General features: G+C 45.2%; 1 protein-coding gene across 1 annotated transcript; it reads left to right on the top strand.

Moving 5' to 3' along the window:
• The first annotated feature begins 33 nt into the window (after positions 1-33).
• LOC109901427 (rho GTPase-activating protein 33) lies at positions 34-19326 on the top strand. The gene is made up of 3 exons (XM_031787069.1): positions 34-1057; positions 17095-17186; positions 19144-19326. The coding sequence occupies exons 1-3, from the start codon at positions 1052-1054 to the stop codon at positions 19283-19285; spliced, it is 240 nt and encodes a 79-aa protein (XP_031642929.1). The 5' UTR covers positions 34-1051; the 3' UTR covers positions 19286-19326.
• Positions 19327-20129: the final 803 nt, after the last annotated feature.

Raw genomic sequence — 20129 nt, 5'->3', positions numbered from 1 at the left:
CAATGGGGGAATATAGGATAACACTGTAGCGGATTTGATTTGAGACTAGGAAAGTATAGTGGAACTAAAACCTTTTGCCCTCACAGTGCACCATTTTTAGGAAATAGCAATGTGTTAAAGCAGATTAGGATGTCTGTCTAGGAAAGTAATTGGATGATAAATGATTGTATCAAGTCTCACCAATCTAAATATAATTCGAGGAAAAAGACGGTGAGCTAGCTGAATTGATTTTGTTGTAACTTGAAAGCATAAAAAGGATAGATCGCCAGTCTGCTTCTTACGGCTTTGTCTGACCGGGGGCATCAACTGGACCTCAGCATTCACACAAAGCAGGGGAGCTCTATCGCCTCAATCTAAAAGAGTATTATTGGCTGATCAATGAAGATGTAAAAAAAAATGGTTGATGTATCATTGTTGGCGTCGTTAAAATAATGTTATCTTATTTACGGTTAGCTAGATCTTTTCACGCTATCTTTGCGTTTCCATAAAATACGCATATCCCTTTGAGTTTTTGGTATTGGCGGATAGACACTGCTTATCCACATTTCAATCACATGTGTGTTGAAACGTCCCATCATTGCCTGAATTGAGGCAAAGAATGCAGTATACTGACAATGTAGAAAGGCCGACTTTGCATGAACCGAGAACTTATCTTCAGATTTCTAACTAGCAAATTATGTCGTCGATAATATGAGGACATTTGTCTACATTTTCATAAGGATCTCGCTGAAAATAAGTGTTTTTGCCAAAGCAAATAACTCGATTTCGCCACCCCCTCGTGGTCCCCGTCCCTCCCAGTCCTGTCTTGGAAGGGCTAGTGACGAGTGGTTTGGTCCTTTTTCGTGTTCGATTCACATCAACTAGGAATGATGCTTCGAAATTTTCTAAATGTGAGGTAAACTGGTGGCATAGTTTGCTAACGTTACGCATCAATGTACGAAAAAGAGGGCCACTTTAACGAATGCATCAATCAAACATTAATTTAAACCAGTGAGATTGGAATTTGAAGACGGAGACCCTCCGACCCTTTCCCCCGAACCTGGATATCGGAATGGTGGTAAGTCATTTTGTTTTTTATTTCAGGCTGCATATGTGTCCATAGACATGAGTCAAGTGGGGGAAAAAAACGTTTTCTTTTAGTTTGGCCACAAAACATGTGCTAGCTAGTTTGTCGTACCATGTCTGTCATATATGGCTAGTCTGTGTGGCAAACTGAAACAGAAGATGCTGTCCAGTCCGTTGTTGCCATTAGTTACAGGGACACTGCTGAACCCTGGCCTGTCACTGCTTCGCTCAAGTCATTTGACATGGTTATTGTCTTTATCTGATCAACTAACTAAACCATATAGCTAATGTAATTCAGCCAGATCCCACGTGGCTGTTCCGTTTTTTTAGCTAATTTTAGCTAACTAACTAGTTACGTTATTTCATCTAGTGTGCTAGCTAACTCCAGTTAGCCACATCGCGCGCCCCTCCCTTGAAATGCAAGCATGAATGGCGGTGTTGTCTGTCAGCCAGGCAGGGTGATTCGGTTTTATTCACCACTTGGCTTAATATTTGTATTTATGTGCGGTCTACAACGTGTCACCGTTTAACACAATCTAGCAAGGCTAGCTAATATTATGATTGCCTTGTTACTGTTTGCCAGCTCAAACAGTTCTGAAAACTGACCGTCTTTTGTCTACTCCGGCCGCGGCTTCCATTTCATTAATTGCGCTCAAGTTAGTCACAACAAAGAGACACTAATGTAGCTAATATGATGTTTAAGTTCGTACTAAAGAAACGAATGTTATGCTCAGCACATTACAATGACTGTTTCCCATTGTCGGGCTGCAACGTTTTCAGATAGAAGCTTGTTAATGTCCCCATCCTTCGCTTGTGGATACAATTAGTCCAATGGGAAAACAATTGATTCCAGCTAACTGCATCAGCGGGATGAAGTATCACTTCAGACCGTTTCAACGCTGTGCCGTCGTCTTGCACTTTAACATTACTTCACTGACTTCGTGTTTTCCTAAGGTACAGGCGCATTAGACCTTATGGTTAGTCATAAATGTGCTGTGCAACTTGAAATATTGTTTTTGATTGAATGGAGCGATTGGCCTGCCAACTCAATGTTGATATCTTGTCTACTCCCCTCGAGTTATGCCGCGTTGACGTGCCAGTCAGAACTAGGAAACTCTGAAATTTCTGACTTCCTATATTTGACTAGCACGCGAACGTGGCATTATTCTTACATACAGCAGTGTTTTCAATAGACATTGAGGTTGTTCTAGCTGAGAATATGGTGGTTTATGGTCAGAGGACACAAATCCCCCTCCATGAGTCTCCTGCCAACAAGACTGACAATTAGTAATTTGGGTTAGGTCCCAAGACTGTCTCTTAGCCGCAGCACAGGGTATTTCTGTCATTAATGATCAGTCTGTCATTAATCTACCCAACCGCAGTGGACCCAGTATGTTACAGCTGAAACAGGCTGAACTGGTGCTTAGCTTCAGATTATGTCACCTATGTTTATTCTCAGACTGTACATTACTTTTCCCTTGGAAAACTACAAACAGCCAGGCCTATTTTATGTTTCTGTATTCTCTAATGCCTGGTAAAACAAGGCATGTGTGTCATTACTGCTTTTTCCTTTATGGAACTAAATCTTATGCTCATCATTGTGGCTCTGTTGGATAGACTCATTGGCTTCCATGTTCTAGAGAAGCATTACTGTGTTGTCAGTCCTGAGTTTAATGCTTCGCTCAAGGCTATAGTTTAGCCTCCATCTCACAATCTCAAGAACCATTGTTTACTTTGACTTCCCTGGTCTGAACCCTTTCCAGTATCCAAGAATGTTGTCATTCTGATTCCATGTCCAGCTGGTGTAGCTTACCTGCTCTCCCCAATAGTCAGTTTGAGGATTAGCTCTGCCTCCAGTGTGAGCAGCAGTGGGCGATCAAGGTGTTTAATTACAAACCCAGCATCTTCATAACTCTGTCTGGCAGGAGCTGTGTGTTTCAGAGATCGAATGAGACTAAGACTGAGGGCCTGAGACAGAACGCCTGAGACGGAGACAGTGTGTGTGTTTGTGTTTGTATACCATACAGAGACTGAGCAACAGAGACAGAAAAATACTGTGTGTGTGTCTTTGTTTCGGACAGATGGTTTGTTTACAGCTGTTGGATGGACTCACTGGCTACATACCTAATTTATTTCCATTTAATTGTCTCATGTACGGTCACTTGCAATGTTTGGTAAGAGGAAAATCAATGCAGACTGATGGTAATGTTGTGTTAAGAGCCTTTTACGCTTGGACATTACATTTGCTGAGCAAAAGTTATTCTGCTTCCTTCGCATTGTTGGCACACTGTGTAGTCGGCTGCAGTTCAATGTGTGTGTAGTTTTTATGTACGTATTTGTAGTGAGACTATTATAAAGATTAGGCTTCCGTTGCAGCACAAATTAGCCTATCCCAGCCCCAACTGAACCCAAGTGCTAGTTGTTTTCAACATGCTTGATTTAATGTAAATGCTCCCCAGGGTTGCTCACTTGCCAAAAGGAGAATGAAATGCTTGGCCTGTAGCTGCCAACAGCTGAATGATAGGGGGCTCTTACTGTACAGAAAGGAACTCTCTAATAATACATCCTTTTTATTTATGCATCCGGTCCCATGTTAGTTGTGTTGCTCTGGTGTGCTCTGGCTAATTTAATCCTATTGAAGATTGTGCCCAGCTTTTGTCCCTTCTTGCAACCATTGGTGACCTGAGGAGTTAGAGTGGTAAGCGAAGTGCCTCAGTACACACACACCTTCCCTGTCCTCTGTGCACCAGCATTATTATAACAAGTAAACATGAGAGGAATGGTTGATTTTGATCTTCGTCAGAATCAGCACTGCTGTTACGTAACCTCACATTCTATTTCACTATTCCCTTCCCCCTCTGCCACTTGGGCTGCACAAATTACATAAAGATGTCCTCAATGTGCAAATAAGGTAGAAAGAGAACCTAGACAGGAAGATGGAGAGAAAGGTAGAAAACAGAGACATGTCACAGCACGGGCACGCCCACCAATAATCCTCTCCATCTCTCCCAGCTTCCTGTTTACTGTGAGGCAATCCTACTCCCTTCCTCTCTCTACCCTGAATTCTTGCTTCTCTCTCTCTCTCTCTCTACAGACAGACACCTACCTACCTACCTACCTACCTACCTACCTACCTACCTACCTACCTACCTACCTACCTACCTACCTGTGTGGATCTGCCTGTAATGGAGCATAAACACAGACTACACAAATCAATGGCTGCTTACAGACTCTGTAACACTAGCCGTTCTGGCCACACCTCTGTCATTGGCCACTGGTTTGGTTCCTCACTGACAGACAATTATTTTATCACATACCGTATACTAAGAAAGGAAACAAACACAGCTGCATTATCAACAACATTCAGTCACAAAGCAAGCGGTTTATGTTTGAGCTAAAATGAGGATGTGGAGAGAGGCATGGGGGACTTGTTTAGGCAGCGCACAGCTTGTTGTCAGGGGTGACGGTCAGACCGTCCTCCTGTGTGCTCAGTACTGCTCTCTGCTCGTCTCTACTTCCCCCTGCATGTGGACTCACCATGAGGACAGATGTTTAGAAAGATTTAGTTTGACAACCTCAGAGTACTACTACGCCTATTGTTTGTCCTGTGTGCTTATTCTGTGGCATATTATTCAAGCAGCTCGCCAAAATGTGGTGCTGCATGTAGCCTAGTGGTTAGTGTTGGGCCAGTAACCAAAAGGTTGCTAGATCGAATCCCTAAGCTGACAAGGTAAAACTCTGTCGTTCTGCCTCTGAACAAGGCAGTTAACCTGTTCCTAGGCCGTCATTGTAAGAATTAGTTCTTAACTGACTTCACTAGTTTCAAGTTTCAAGTCAACAATTGGAAATAGGTATTTTTGGGTGCCGATTTGCTGATTTTACATTTTTTATATACCTTTATTTAACTAGGCAAGTCAGTTAAGAACACATTCTTATTTTCAATGACGGCCTAAGAACGGTGGGTTAACTGCCTTGTTCAGGGGCAGAACGACAGATTTTCACCTTCTCAGCTCGGGGGATCCAATCTTGCAACCTTACAGTTAACTAGTCCAACGCAATAATGACCTGCCTCTCTTTTTTACATTTATTTATTTCACCTTTATTTAACCAGGTAGGCTAGTTGAGAACAAGTTCTCATTTGCAACTGCGACCTGGCCAAGATAAAGCATAGCAGTGTGAACAGACAACACAGAGTTACACATGGAGTAAACAATTAACAAGTCAATAACACAGTAGAAAAAAAGAAAAAAAAGGGGAGTCTATATACATTGTGTGCAAAAGGCATGAGGAGGTAGGCGAATAATTACAATTTTGCAGATTAACACTGGAGTGATAAATGATCAGATGGTCATGTACAGGTAGAGATATTGGTGTGCAAAAGAGCAGAAAAGTAAATAAATAAAAACAGTATGGGGATGAGGTAGGTAAAAATGGGTGGGCTATTTACCGATAGACTATGTACAGCTGCAGAGATCGGTTAGCTGCTCAGATAGCAGATGTTTGAAGTTGGTGAGGGAGATAAGTCTCCAACTTCAGCGATTTTTGCAATTCGTTCCAGTCACAGGCAGCAGAGAACTGGAACGAAAGGCGGCCAAATGAGGTGTTGGCTTTAGGGATGATCAGTGAGATACACCTGCTGGAGCGCGTGCTACGGATGGGTGTTGCCATCGTGACCAGTGAACTGAGATAAGGCGGAGCTTTACCTAGCATGGACTTGTAGATGACCTGGAGCCAGTGGGTCTGGCGACGAATATGTAGCGAGGGCCAGCCGACTAGAGCATACAAGTCGCAGTGGTGGGTGGTATAAGGTGCTTTAGTGACAAAACGGATGGCACTGTGATAAACTGCATCCAGTTTACTGAGTAGAGTGTTGGAAGCAATTTTGTAGATGACATCGCCGAAGTCGAGGTTCGGTAGGATAGTCAGTTTTACTAGGGTAAGTTTGGCGGCGTGAGTGAAGGAGGCTTTGTTGCGGAATAGAAAGCCGACTCTTGATTTTCAATTGGAGATGTTTGATATGAGTCTGGAAGGAGAGTTTACAGTCTAGCCAGACACCTAGGTACTTATAGATGTCCACATATTCAAGGTCGGAACCATCCAGGGTGGTGATGCTGGTCAGGCATGCGGGTGCAGGCAGCGAACGGTTGAAAAGCATGCATTTGGTTTTACTAGCGTTTAAGAGCAGTTGGAGGCCACGGAAGGAGTGTTGTATGGCATTGAAGCTCGTTTGGAGGTTAGATAGCACAGTGTCCAAGGACGGGCCGGAAGTATATAGAATGGTGTCGTCTGCATAGAGGTGGATCAGGGAATCGCCCGCAGCATGAGCAACATCATTGATATATACAGAGAAAAGAGTCGGCCCGAGGATTGAACCCTGTGGCACCCCCATAGAGACTGCCAGAGGACCGGACAGCATGCCCTCCGATTTGACACACTGAACTCTGTCTGCAAAGTAATTGGTGAACCAGGCAAGGCAGTCATCCGAAAAACCGAGGCTACTGAGTCTGCCGATAAGAATATGGTAATTGACAGAGTCGAAAGCCTTGGCAAGGTCGATGAAGACGGCTGCACAGTACTGTCTTTTATCGTTTAGTACCTTGAGCGTGGCTGAGGTGCACCCGTGACCGGCTCGGAAACCAGATTGCACAGCGGAGAAGGTACGGTGGGATTCGAGATGGTCAGTGACCTGTTTGTTGACTTGGCTTTCGAAGACCTTAGATAGGCAGGGCAGGATGGATATAGGTCTGTAACAGTTTGGGTCCAGGGTGTCTCCCCCTTTGAAGAGGGGGATGACTGCGGCAGCTTTCCAATCCTTGGGAATCTCAGACGATATGAAAGAGAGGTTGAACAGGCTGGTAATAGGGGTTGCGACAATGGCGGCGGATAGTTTCAGAAATAGAGGGTCCAGATTGTCAAGCCCAGCTCTCTCGTTGCACTCCACAAGGAGACTGCCTGTAACGTGAATCAGTAAGCCAAGGTAAGTTGCTAGCTAGCATTAAACTTATCTTGTAAAAAACAATAAATCATAATCACTAGTTAACTACACATGGTTGATGATATTACTAGATATTATCTAGCGTGTCCTGCGTTGCCTATAATCTGACTGAGCATACATGTATCTGACTGAGCGGCGGTAGGCAGAAACAGGCGCGTAAACATTCATTCAAACAGCACTTTCGTGCATTTTGCCTGCAGCTCTTCGTTGTGCGTCAAGCATTGCGCTGTTTATGACTTCAAGCCTATCAACTCCCGAGATGAGGCTGGTGTAACCGAAGTGAAATGGCTAGCTAGTTAGCGTGCGCTAATAGCGTTTCAAACTTCACTCGCTCTGAGTCTTTGAGTGGTTGTTCCCCTTGCTCTGCATGGGTAACACTGCTTCGATGGTGGCTGTTGTCGTTGTGTTACTGGTTCGAGCCCAGGGAGGAGCGAGGAGAGGGACGGAAGCTATACTGTTACCCTGGCAATACTAAAGTGCCTATAAGAACATCCAATAACCAAATGTTAATGAAATACAAATGGTATAGAGGGGAATAGTCCTATAATTCCTATAATAACTACAACCTAAAACTTATTACCTGGGAATATTGAAGACTCATGTTAAAAGGAACCACCAGCTTTCATATGTGATGTTCTGAGCAAGGAACTGAATTGTTAGCTTTCTTACATAGCACATATTGCACTTTTACTTTCTTCTCCAACACTTTGTTTTTGCATTATTTAAACCAAATTGAACATGTTTCATTATTTACTTGAGGCTAAATGTATTTTATTGATGTATTATATGAAGTTAAAATAAGTGTTCCTTCAGTATTGTTGTAATTGTCATTATTACAAATAAAAGATAATAAAAAAATTGGCCGATTTAATCGGTATCGGCTTTTTTTGGTCCTCCAATAATCGGTATCGGTGTTGAAAAATCATAATCTGTCGACCTCTAAAACAAAGGTTAAATAAGTAAAAGCCTAGTGTAGGCTATGTTATTGACTCATAATCCCAAACAACACAGATCATCACCTCAACTAGCTGTCTGTTAGTTTTTAGTTATTAAATGAAAAGGCTTTTTCCCTACAGTGATAATGGTGAATTGAATTACCGCTAGCTAATGTTTTGCTGATCATGTTAACATGTTGAGCATCTTTCAAGCTGCTTTCACAGCAGGCCCTTTAGAGAAGTGCTGTGTCTCATGTGAGCCATTACTATGTTATTACCAGGCACTTAACTGCTGTACCTCATGTCATGTGAATAGTAAAGGGATCTTTGATCCCTGATAGGTCTAGAGAGGTGAGCTGTAAGCTGAGATAAAGAGGCATGACTGGGGACACCAGCCCTGACCCCGTTCCTAGGGCCTAAAGCCTGAACGGCCGGAGCTAGAGAGCTGTAGCTGGGCTCACAGGGCTGCTGCTCACAGCTTGGGGCCAAGGGGTGTCAGAGTCCCGCCTCAGGCTGGAGAAGGTCTGATCTGGGCGAGGGCACTGCCTCACGCCTTGTCACCCATCATCTGCTCTAATGCCCTCAGAGGAGAAGCCAGCCACACCCAACGCGTGCGCACACACTACTCACCCTGGAAATGGAAAAATACTCTTTAATGGGTGCTTAACATTAGATCTCTGTGCTAATACTGTGTACGATCATATGGTTTATTTACTGTACATTAACCTGTATACAAACCTACGACTTTCATCCCTTCCCCCTCTCACTACTCCTCTCTCTCTGTCTGTTTTGGCCTGGAGGCTGGAATGTGTGCTATGCCAATATCTGTTTGCCTCATGGATCACCCTTCTATCCTTGACTTACAGTACAGTCAGTGCCTATAAACCGGTTTTGCATTATGATTCATATCCTGGTTGTCCAAGCCCTTATACAGCAGCTTGAAGAGACACTGACTAAACAGACAGCATGCCTACCTATGCAGTACAGACACAAAGTCACTATCTTGGAGTGTAGCCCTCTGTCCGTCCATATACTCAGCCACTAGACATGCTAGCTCTATAGTTTAAAATCTTTCATGTTGCCTGGACATCCTCCACACACTGCTGAAGCATGTCTTCAGAACCCCTTCCCTCCCTTTTACCATGGCTGGGACCTTGTTTCCCCCACCAGACCTCCACATATGGATCATTTGTTTTCTGTTAGTGTTTTCATTCAGTCATTCTCTCTTTCCCTCTTTCCTTTATGGTTTTTCTCTCTCTCCGCTGCAGTCAGATGCTCTGGGTGCCAGCTGCCTGCCCCTATAGAAACATCTGTTCTGAAGCCATGCCCACATTGTTCCGTAACAACACAAACGGCCCCCTCGTCCACTGTCCCTCATGTCTCGCTACACACAGCCACACACACCACACACTTGTTCACAACAGTCAGTCTTCTGATGAATTCACCCTCTTTCTTTCCTCCCCTTCTTTCTTCACCCACATCTCTTTTTTTCTACTTTTTAGTCTCTTCTCTCCCACTCTTGTGTCTCTGTATCTCACGTGGCTGCAGCTGGAATGAGGGCAGTGTTTGGTGTTTAGTATGCTGCCGGTGGCTCTGTGTCTTTCCTGTCGCGTGGAAGAAAGAGGACGGGGCTTCCAGAGAGCCACTTTTTGGGTAATGTGGGGGGTGACAGGGGGACTGTAAGAGGACTGTCTGTTTCCCAGGGACCCTCTTCTGGAATGTCAGTGATAGAGCCCACCTTGCTCCTTTCTTACACTACCCTGACCCTCCCCAGCCTTCCATCTCAGCTAGCCTTCCCTATGGCTTCCCATGTCAACTTCCCATGGGAAGGCCAAGGCCTGTTTTTGTTCTATGAAAGGTCAGAGGGCAGTGGTGGGGGGGGGGGGGGGGGGGCAAACGGAGCTCATGCATTAGAAACACACTCCCAGTACAGTTGTATTGAGGCTGAGAGACCGAGGAAGCACCCCTCTGGTACACCTCTACAGTGTTAGTGATGGCATACTACATCAATAACCAAGGGACCTAATGTTGCGTGAAACATGAAAAGTAATCATGTGCAGTCTAGCGTTGTTGTGACTATCTAGCTATACCTCACTGAGTGTATTTACATGTGCCATTGGGCTGTCAACCTGCTGAATGACTTGACCCCTGGCCTCTTGTGTCTGGATCCAGGCTGAAGCTTCTCCCCCCATGTCCAGTCCCCAAGCTCCTGTCACCGTAGTAGCCCCTGGATTTGAACAACAGTCCCTGTCTGTCTCCGTCAACCCCTCCCCCCACGTATGCAGTGTGTCCGGCATGACAGATCGGCACTTGTAGCCACCACTGTACTTGCCCCAATCTGGCCCATTCACGTCACATTAGCCCAGCCGCGACCACTTGCAGATGATGACAATAACGAAAAGAGCAGATTTGTAATGCCGTTCCTCCTCACCCCACCTCTCCCGAACTCTCTCAAGACCCGTCTCCCAACATTACTCACTTATTCAGTCCTCGGAGAAAGAGGGGCTGACACTTCTATTACACTGGGTTGCTACGAAAGAGAGGAGGAGGGAGAGTGAGCATGAAAGGACACTCTTTGAATCTTTTCTTCCCCCTGGAGAAGGAAGGAAGGAAAGAAGGGTGGAAAAGTGTGGGGGATACTCATTGTCCTCTTTCATACAGAAAGTGAGTGAAATGGAGGAGTGAGAGAAGCAGGGCATGGGGAAGTAGCAGGGGGAGTTCTAGACAACGAGCAAAACTGTTGGAGCAGCTGGGTTACGCAAACAGACATTCACCTTTTGGGCTGTAGTATTCTCTGTTGGCAAGGTTGTCACTCAGAAGACAGCAGAAGTAAAGTCTTCCTCTTATCTATGTTTGATGGCACATGCGGCCAGGCTTCCTCTTCTGGGTTTTCCCATTATCATCATCCCATTCAACCCAAGCCAGACCCAAACCAAGCCAAGCCAGACCCACCCAACCAACCCAAGCCAGCATTGTGCTGTGACCTGAAGAGGACAGACCCAAGACTCCTTGACTGTGAAGACAGTGATGCTTGGAGTGTGGGGGTTTACTGACTGTGGGAGAAAGAGGACAATAACAAATGGCTCTTCTGCTTGACTGACCCTCTATCCTATTGTCTTATTTTGGGGTCAAGATCCAGGACACCTGCTGAGCCGCAGAGAGGCAGAGACAAAACAATCATCGTAATAATAGCCAGCCAGGGATTTAGTTATGAGATTTGTCAGGATTCATTTACGCAGAGTGGTTTTGAGCTTGTTGTTTTTTAGTCGTCATAAGTATATGGTGCATATGTGTGTTAAATCTGTGTGTGTGTGAGACCCACTTCACTCAATACACCTACAGGCATGAGAGAGTTGCTGGCCACTGTCGCTACACCAACTTCTGTGTCAAGTCCAGAGTTAGTAGAGGAATGAGAGGAACATACACTCATGGTGCTCACTCATCCCTGCACACACACCGTCCAGTTCACCCCACACAGAGTCTAGCATATTTGATCCTGCTTAAATCCTCTCAATCGCTCAAAGATATAAGTAGTTGAATCGGGCTCTCTCACCATTCTTTTTCTTTCCCTGTGAGAGAGACACACGCACACACACTCTAGTATGCACATCCACACACTCTCTTATCCTACTCTGACATCCTGTCCACCCAAATCTTATCCATGCAGTCCTTTATAAGCGCGAGCAAGCACACAATCTCCCTCTCACGGCCTGACATGCAAAAACACGCTGCGTTACCATAGCGATGCTGCCCACATGATGGAAGCTCTCGGCAACTGTTGGTAAGGCCCTGACTGACTACAAAGCACGGAGCCTCACTCCCACATCACAAACACCAACATCTGACTGCACAGACCAACTTGCTGCCCACTGACTCTAGTCAACATTTTAAACGCATTCAATGCCTGAGACTTAGTAAGGTTCATGGAACAGCCTCACTCATGTGTGATTCATAGGGTAGAGTAAGCCTAGCCGAACTCCCTACATTCACTCAGCCTAACCCCCCCACACACACAGCATAGCCACACCAAATATTTTATACACACATGACTTAGGCCTACTAAAGATGGAACAAAACGGTCATATTTAACCCATTTCCTTAGTGTGTTGACCCCTGTGTGTGACCCATGTCTGTCTGCTCCTCTCCCACCTCCAACTAACTAGATGAGTCAACTCCCCTCAGACAGACAGAGAGTGTGACAACACTTCACTCTGCTGTAATACTGGGAAGCCCAAGCACAATGATGCTGTTCGTGTTGACAACCTGACAGGTTAGACTGTTAGAAATGGTATGCGACTGACTTCGAAATACCAAGGGTTGTTGTCAACAAAGAGGAGTATTCAAAACCAGCATAGGCATTTGAGATACGTTTCTCTCTGTGGGTTATGGGTTAGATGGCACTATTATAGGGATGGTTCTGTATGGGAATCAAGTGATCTTTTAATTGTCAGAGTGGCAGTGGTGTTGATGCATGGCCTTGTTACATTAGATTAAGGGCTGGTTGGTTAGGATTTGGCTCTTTATGATGGAGCGTGAACAGTCAGCCAAGTCCTCTCGCTCCAGCTCTCAACACAGGCCACTTGGTGTTACAGCAAAGCTTAATAACATTGTGGATTAAATCCTCAATGTTAAAAAAAATACAAAAAAAATTACCCTCAAACAATTAGGCTAAACAAAAGTCTGACTTTCTCTCCTGAATCAACTGTGAACTTAATCAAATCCCTCAAGGAAGCAGTCTAGAGTGTATTGTCTCTTGTCTACACACAATAAGCCTCTTGTATGAAGGGACGGAAATTAAATGTGCTTCCTTCGTTTTCTTTTTCTGTGTGAAGTGTCGTGACCCCAGTGGGTTGGGAAATGCACCATGTTTATACGCGCTATGAGCCGGACAGTCATGTCTGGTAAGTCTCCGTCTACCCAAACTGTCTGTATGCACCTCTTTATGTCTGTGGGTACGTATTGTGCCTGTCTATATGTGGTCTGTCTGCATGTGTGTGTGTAAATGTACATGTGCATGCGGTCAACAATTATTACAAGTATTGTCAACCTCTGTCATCAGCACGATAATGTCTGTGTGTGTGGCTTTACCCAGTGTGGTGTGAGTGATCTGCTGTTCTGGTAGATATTCTATGCATGCTTGTTTTGTCTTATTTCCCTGAATGTCTCCATGGTGAACATGTCTCTCTGTGGCACTGTTTTCCCACTGTTCTGTGGCAATGTTCATTATGGCACATTGTTATGGACCCAGCAATGGATGACTTTGTACCAGTGTTGGGGAAGCTCCTCTGTTAATATTGATTACCAAGCTACCAATTACTTCACACTGGAAGATGTTAAACTACACCAAGTTCATTTGAAAAACTAGTTCACTAGATCCAAGCTACTTCTAGATGCATTCTATCTAAATCTGAAATGTCATCTCCTACAAATTGTTAAAACAGATCACTCTGCAGTAAGATAACAGAATGTGCATGCATATTAAACACAAAAACGGTGTTTCAAATGAGAATTCGGGGAAGGGCTGATGCTAAAAAAGAAAGGAAATTCTTGTTTACTTCAGCAATATCATCTTTTCTATTTGCGAGAACAGTAGTGTGTAGTTCCAGTAGTTAGCTACAACGCTACATGGCAAAGAAAGTAATTAACTAAGTACTAAAACACTACCAAGATTGGAATTTAGTTCAACTACCACCAACTTCAAAATGTAGTTAAGTTACTTGTTGAACTACATGTAGTTCACTACTCCCCAACACTGCTTGGTACTGGGTAGACACTGGGTACCCTGCTTGGTACTGGGTAGAGCTGGTGCTGAACAACTGCAGCCGTTCTTCCCAAACAGGCTTTGAATTCCGTTTTTCCCGGTCCCTAAAGAGAGGCTGGAATACCAGGCATGCATTACATGGACTGTTGTTGTTGGATCAGGGCACAAACATTCAAACTATGTGGGTGAGATCTGATGACAGCGGCCTTACTGAGAGAACCAGGGCTTATCATTTAAAGATGTCTAAACTGAGAGGGGGTTTATATAGCATGCTGGATCCTCTAGACTCAACAGAACACGGTTTCTAGGTCAGCCTACTATACAGTTCTTCTCTGTACCACCAAGACTCCCTCCTCTTGGCCTTGTTGAAGCATTAAACGTGACACCTTTTTATAGCCCCCTTATGTGGTTTTGCTATGATGTGGAGGTTGTGTTGCCCTGTATAACTGCCAGCTGGATAGATTAGGAAGGAAACCAAGCGTTTATATAAAGCGACCGACCGCCCGTCAGTCCGTCTCCTGCCCCTCTCACAGAACAGCTGAGAAGCCTGAGCTCTGGTAATTGCCCAGGGTTCAGATCGCTGTGTGTGTGTTCACACTGTGAAATGTTCAACATTCAAGTATGTGTCTGTGCACACGCGCGCAGACGTAACCGCTAGGTCCACTTACCTGTCCTTCTGAGCAGAATGCACTGAGAGGGGACAGGGGTGATGGTGATGGCTGGGCGGAAGTAACCATGGGAGACCGATGGTGACAGACGGATAGATAGACTACACCAACATGTAAAAAGAACCCCCCGCTCCCCTTGAAAGGGTTGGGAAGGGTCCCTCAATATGTTCAAGAAGAGGAGGATGCGGAAGGTAGAGAACAGGAGATTTGGAGAGAAAGAGGGATGCTGTGGAATCAATGAGGGGGTGTGAGTGAGTGACTGCAGGGGTTATTACCCTGCCTGAATACCATTAGGTTTTTGGTTTTGGTCTGAAGAAGACCTGTCTGCGTTGTTGCTGTACAACAATACCTACTAGAGCCTAGTCTCTTAGGATTAACGGCTGGTATTGTCCCTGACGGTTGTGTGGATACTGCCCTGGTCTGACCGCCTGCCTGTGTCTCTGACTGTCTAGCTAACTGTTGTTTAGGAGCGGTGGCTTCCATGGCAGATCCAGTTTCAGGTGCCTGTTGTTCCATACTGGCTGCCCGTGAAACTCTAGCCTGGTGTAGAGTGAAGAGGGGTGTGAGTTGCTAGAAGAGCAACGACATGACGTGGTCCTCTACGTGGTCCGCTAATGACCTTTAGTACACCACCCGACTGGTACATTATATGGATGCTAAGGTTTTACAATGTTGGAGATGGAATGAATGCATGTTGCAGACAGTCAGTGCAGACTGGATAAAGGCCAGGGTTCTTGTCTATAAATACCTCATCCCCTGCTTTGTAATGATGGACTCTCAGCTCGTTGAGTTTCTCTGCAGTTGCCACGTTGTCAGCCTCGACTCAGTCCCTCTAAGGGGCCGGGCTGTACTGAGGGCTGAAAAGACACATCTTGGTGTGTGATACACTCAATGCTGGAGTGATGCAGCTCTGATGTATTCTGATGAAGCCTAGCTGTGCCCAGTTTAGCCCCAGTGCTTTCAGCCTCTAAGGGCCCCGCTGAGCATGTACACACACATACCAGGTGGAGGCAGGGCTGTCCAGGCGTACTGTTAACAGTCAATTTACCACAGCAAGCCTATGCCAGCTGCTCGCTCGTCCACTCTCCCACTCACTCACCCAGGAACGGGGAGGGTGTCAGTTGTCCCTAAGCGATTGACCAGGACCAGTTTGTGTGGGTAAGGTCAGTCCCAGGAGGAATAGTACGGATCCTAGGCCAATACTCTGAGGAGTAATGTTTTTCCCTGGATCTGCAGTACTCTATCCAGCTCTGCATCTTCTGCTGAGGAATAACCTGTGAACAGACACGCTGTCCCCAATCACAAGTGATTCACAACTGGGAAGGTTTTAAAAGCCCAGGTCTTTTCATTGCTGTATCCTTTAAAGGTGTTTCAGGAGCCCATGACAGGCCGAGTAGTGGAGAATCTGATCTTCAACCTGGCTTGCACCCTTCCAAACTGTATCCAGCATGTTATTTTCACTGCTGTTGGCATGTGAGAGTGAGACATTGTAAGACAGGCCAACTCTCTGAGAAAGCGGTAGATTCTCCTACACTTGTTCAGGTGGGGTTTTGATATTTGATCCCATTGAATATTTTAAGGAGAATCGGGAATCACTCATCCACATACTTTTAGCCAAATTCCCATTCCATCCTCCCCCCATCTGGGCAAAACCATTTCTCACCGTCTTTCTTGTGAATGGAGATGGTTGTCACCAATTCATCTCATGGAGGTGACAACCCTGTGTATATTACAAACCTTAGTCTATTTGGGACATATTTTCCTGACAACAGACAAATGACCTCAGTTAGCCTCTACCAAAGCCGTGTGTGTGTGTGCGCACACAGTGAGTGATTGATGTTCATTCCCTCTGGTGGTTGACAGCTCATCTGTGCTGCTACCTGTTTGTGTGGGTGTGTTGGTTTGCATTCATCAGCTGGATAATATGGAAAGGAGGTGAATATTGACATTGCGGGAGAGAGGTAAGAATGAAAAGAGGGACATATTTGTCTTTCGTTAATTTGTGATGATGACGATTATATGGCTGTATGCTGGTTTAGAGATGAGTGAAGGTATACCTAAAGCCAGAGGGAGAGGAGTGGTGTGTGTCTGGCTTGCCGTAGGGCCTGTGAAGGTGTGAACCGTGTGATGGTTAGAGCTGTGTTTCCACCTGCTGTTGAGTCAATGCGCATTCAGCTCCACTGTGTGACGGCTGCTGCATCGTCATGCAGATCCTGACAGGAAGGACTGGATATGCTCAGGGGACAGGGATTTACTAACTAACAGCTTATATATGCTACACAATGTGAAGTAGAATCAGACACAGCTACCAATACTACAGTTTGCTCTGTCCTCTGCAGTGGTGTTAGTTGTGCTGTGTTTGTGGAAGTATCTTCTGCATGTTCTGTACTGTAGTCAGGAGTGACATCGTGGGGCTGAGGAAGTTGCTTTGACAGAGTCAAATCACCGTCAAGAAGGAAGAGCCATGCTGTGTACAGATTTTGTAGATGGTGTAGCCTATAAACCATACTTAGTTACTACAGTCAATCTAGATATATCTGATGTCTTCTTGAGATTCGTGTCCTCCCTATCTCCCTTTGAGACAGACAGACACCATGTAACGTGGCCTGTTGACTGTCGTGTTTTACTAACTATGTGTCTTTTTCCTCTCTCCAAATCTACCTCCCAAAGGCTTGGAGCACCGATAATCTGGACACTTCCGGGGAGCCCACTACCCGCTCCGTGGGCACCACTGCCAACTTGAAGGGGAAGATGAGCAAGAGGTGAGACTGCCACTAAGACTGGCACACTGCCCTCCAGGTCTTAATCATTTCACTGAGGGTGAATTGGAACAGTTAAAGATCATTTTAAAGAGGGTGGAACAAGTACACTGCTGACCTGCGCACGGGAAATGTGACTGCAGTGTAGTAACAGGACGCAGAAGTGGTGTGAAATGTAAAACCTGAGGCACCGATGGAACTTTGGTGCAAGACAAGGGATGCCAAGCATAGACTGAGAGGAAGGGTGTATATTATATAGACTGTAGTATTTCAGGTCCGCTATACTTTGTAGCTGTGCTCTGTGATGAATGCCCTTGTATGGACATCCCTGTCAGGTCTTAAACCACTTCTGTAGAGACACGGGACAGAGAGGAGTTTAAACGCATACAGAGAACCTCAGAACTCCCCTTACGGCCCACGCAGTGCTGTGAAACAGGAACGTCCCCAGTTTCATTTCCCCCTGGCTGCTGTGAGGTTATGTAGTAGTTGACAGTGGGAGGTTGATGGTAATGTGAAGCTTAGAGGAGTGAGGGATGTCACTCATCAAGTTTGGCATTGGTCACCGTATTGCCACTAAATAACCGCAGGTTAGCATAAAACCTAACCACACCGCTAAACCTAATGTCTAACCCTAACCTTAAATTTAAGACCAAAAACACGTTTTTGTTTTCATAAATTTTTACAATATAGCCAATTTTGACTTTGCAGCTGGCCCATCTAGCAGAAATCGCTCATATCTGCCTGCAGGACAAGATTCATGACAATAAACGTCGAGCTGCAAAAATCACCATGGCATGGAACTGCCGCAGTCAGTGTGTGCATTTAGGAGTAGGGACATGCAAAGCAGTCTGCTCAAGTGTGGTTTCTGTTCATATGAGAATCACAGTCACTGTCAAGCTCCCATAGCTACAGTTTTGTTTGTCCTGGCTACAGTTTGTCCAATAGCTACAGTTTTGTTTGTCCTGGCTATAGTTTGTCCCATAGCTACATTTTTATTTGTCCCATAGCTACAGTTTGTCCCATAGCTACAGTTTTGTTTGTCCCATAGCTACAGTTTTGTTTGTCCCATAGCTACAGTTTTGTTTGTCCCATAGCTACAGTTTTGTTTGTCCCATAGCTACAGTTTGTCCCATAGCTACAGGTTTGTTTGTCCTGGCTACAGTTTGTCCCATAGCTACAGTTTTGTTTGTCCTGGCTATAGTTTGTCCCATAGCTACAGTTTGTCCCATAGCTACAGTTTTGTTTGTCCCATAGCTACAGTTTGTCCCATAGCTACAGTTTGTCCGTCCCATAGCTACAGTTTTGTTTGTCCCATAGCTACAGTTTTGTTTGTCCTGGCTACAGTTTGTCCCATAGCTACAGTTTTGTTTGTCCTGGCTATAGTTTGTCCCATAGCTACAGTTTTGTTTGTCCCATAGCTACAGTTTGTCCCATAGCTACAGTTGTGTTTGTCCCATAGCTACAGTTTTGTTTGTCCCATAGCTACAGTTTGTCCCATAGCTACAGTTTTGTTTGTCCCATAGCTACAGTTTTGTTTGTCCCATAGCTACAGTTTGTCCCATAGCTACAGTTTTGTTTGTCCCATAGCTACAGTTTTGTTTGTCCCATAGCTACAGTTTTGTTTGTCCCATAGCTACAGTTTGTCCCATAGCTACAGTTTTGTTTGTCCCATAGCTACAGTTTGTCCCATAGCTACAGGTTTGTTTGTCCTGGCTACAGTTTGTCCCATAGCTACAGTTTTGTTTGTCCTGGAGCTTCTTCTAACCTAAGTGTAGGTCTACTAATTCACCCAAACATAGACAGACTGTATACAGGGCTTCTACTGCTGCACTAACGTTAGAACAGTGTTGGTCTGCTGCTGTTCAAGACAAATACATTCTCTGTATTGTGACTCTCACACTGTGACTGTATAATGCTGTTATTTAATCTAATCTGACTGCTGTGTGTGTTTCTATCTCAGGCTGTCTGTTGTGAAAGGTCACTTCCCTAAGCTCGTTGACTGTGCCCACTTCCACTATGACAATGTGGAGTTTGGCTCCATCGAGGTAGGTTTTGACACAAGACTGTGCGTTCGGGCTAAAATGCCCATTTTAGAAATGTAAACTACAAAAATGTCCGGCTGACTGTAAATGAAGTGTGTTTTAGCCATGTCTATTACTAACGTTTTGGGTCCGAGCCGTTTTGGGTCCGAGCTGACATGGTACAAATCTGTCGTTCTGCCCCCGAACAGGCAGTTAACCCACTGTTCCTAGGCCGTCATTGAAAATAAGAATTTGTTCTTAACTGACTTGCCTGGTTAAATAAAGGTAAAATAAAAAATAAATAAAATAAAATTCCCGCCCAGCACAGCTGTTAGTGCTCTCGTTCTCTGTGCTGGAGTGTGTGTGTGTGTTGAGCTGAGGGAGCACTGCTCATTATTGTCTGAAGCCCCTGAAGAAAAGAGATCTGATAGAGGCCATTCTCATCTCATTGTCCTTGCTCTCCGAGTCAGAAACAAACACACGCCAAAGCGCCTCCTTTTCTTCCTCTTTCTTGCATTTGCTTTCTTAAGTCTCTCTGGTTCCTTCCTCTTTATCTCTCCCTCTCTCTTACTACCACCCTCCACTGAGTCTCTCTCTCTCCCTCTCTCCCTCTCTCTCCCTCTCACTTCCTACCACCCTCCACTGAGTCTCTCTCTCCCTCTCTCACCCTACCACCCTCCACTGAGTCTCTCTCTCCCTCTCTCTCTCCCTCTCTCTCCCTCTCACTTCCTACCACCCTCCACTGAGTCCCTCTCTCTCCCTCTCTCTCTCTCTACCACCCTCCACTGAGTCTCTCTCTCCCTCCCTCCCTCCCTCTCTCTCTCTCTCTCTCTCTCTCTCTCTCTCTCTCTCTCTCTCTCTCCTCTCTCTCTCTCTCTCTCTCTCTCTCTCCCTACCCCTCCACTCTAGCTCTCTCTCTCTCTCT

The sequence above is a fragment of the Oncorhynchus kisutch genome, linkage group LG13 (genome assembly GCF_002021735.2).
Source record: "Oncorhynchus kisutch isolate 150728-3 linkage group LG13, Okis_V2, whole genome shotgun sequence".
Taxonomy (NCBI): Eukaryota; Metazoa; Chordata; class Actinopteri; order Salmoniformes; family Salmonidae; genus Oncorhynchus; species Oncorhynchus kisutch.
Note: the sequence above shows the minus strand (reverse complement) of the source record. Positions and strands in the feature narration are given on the sequence as shown.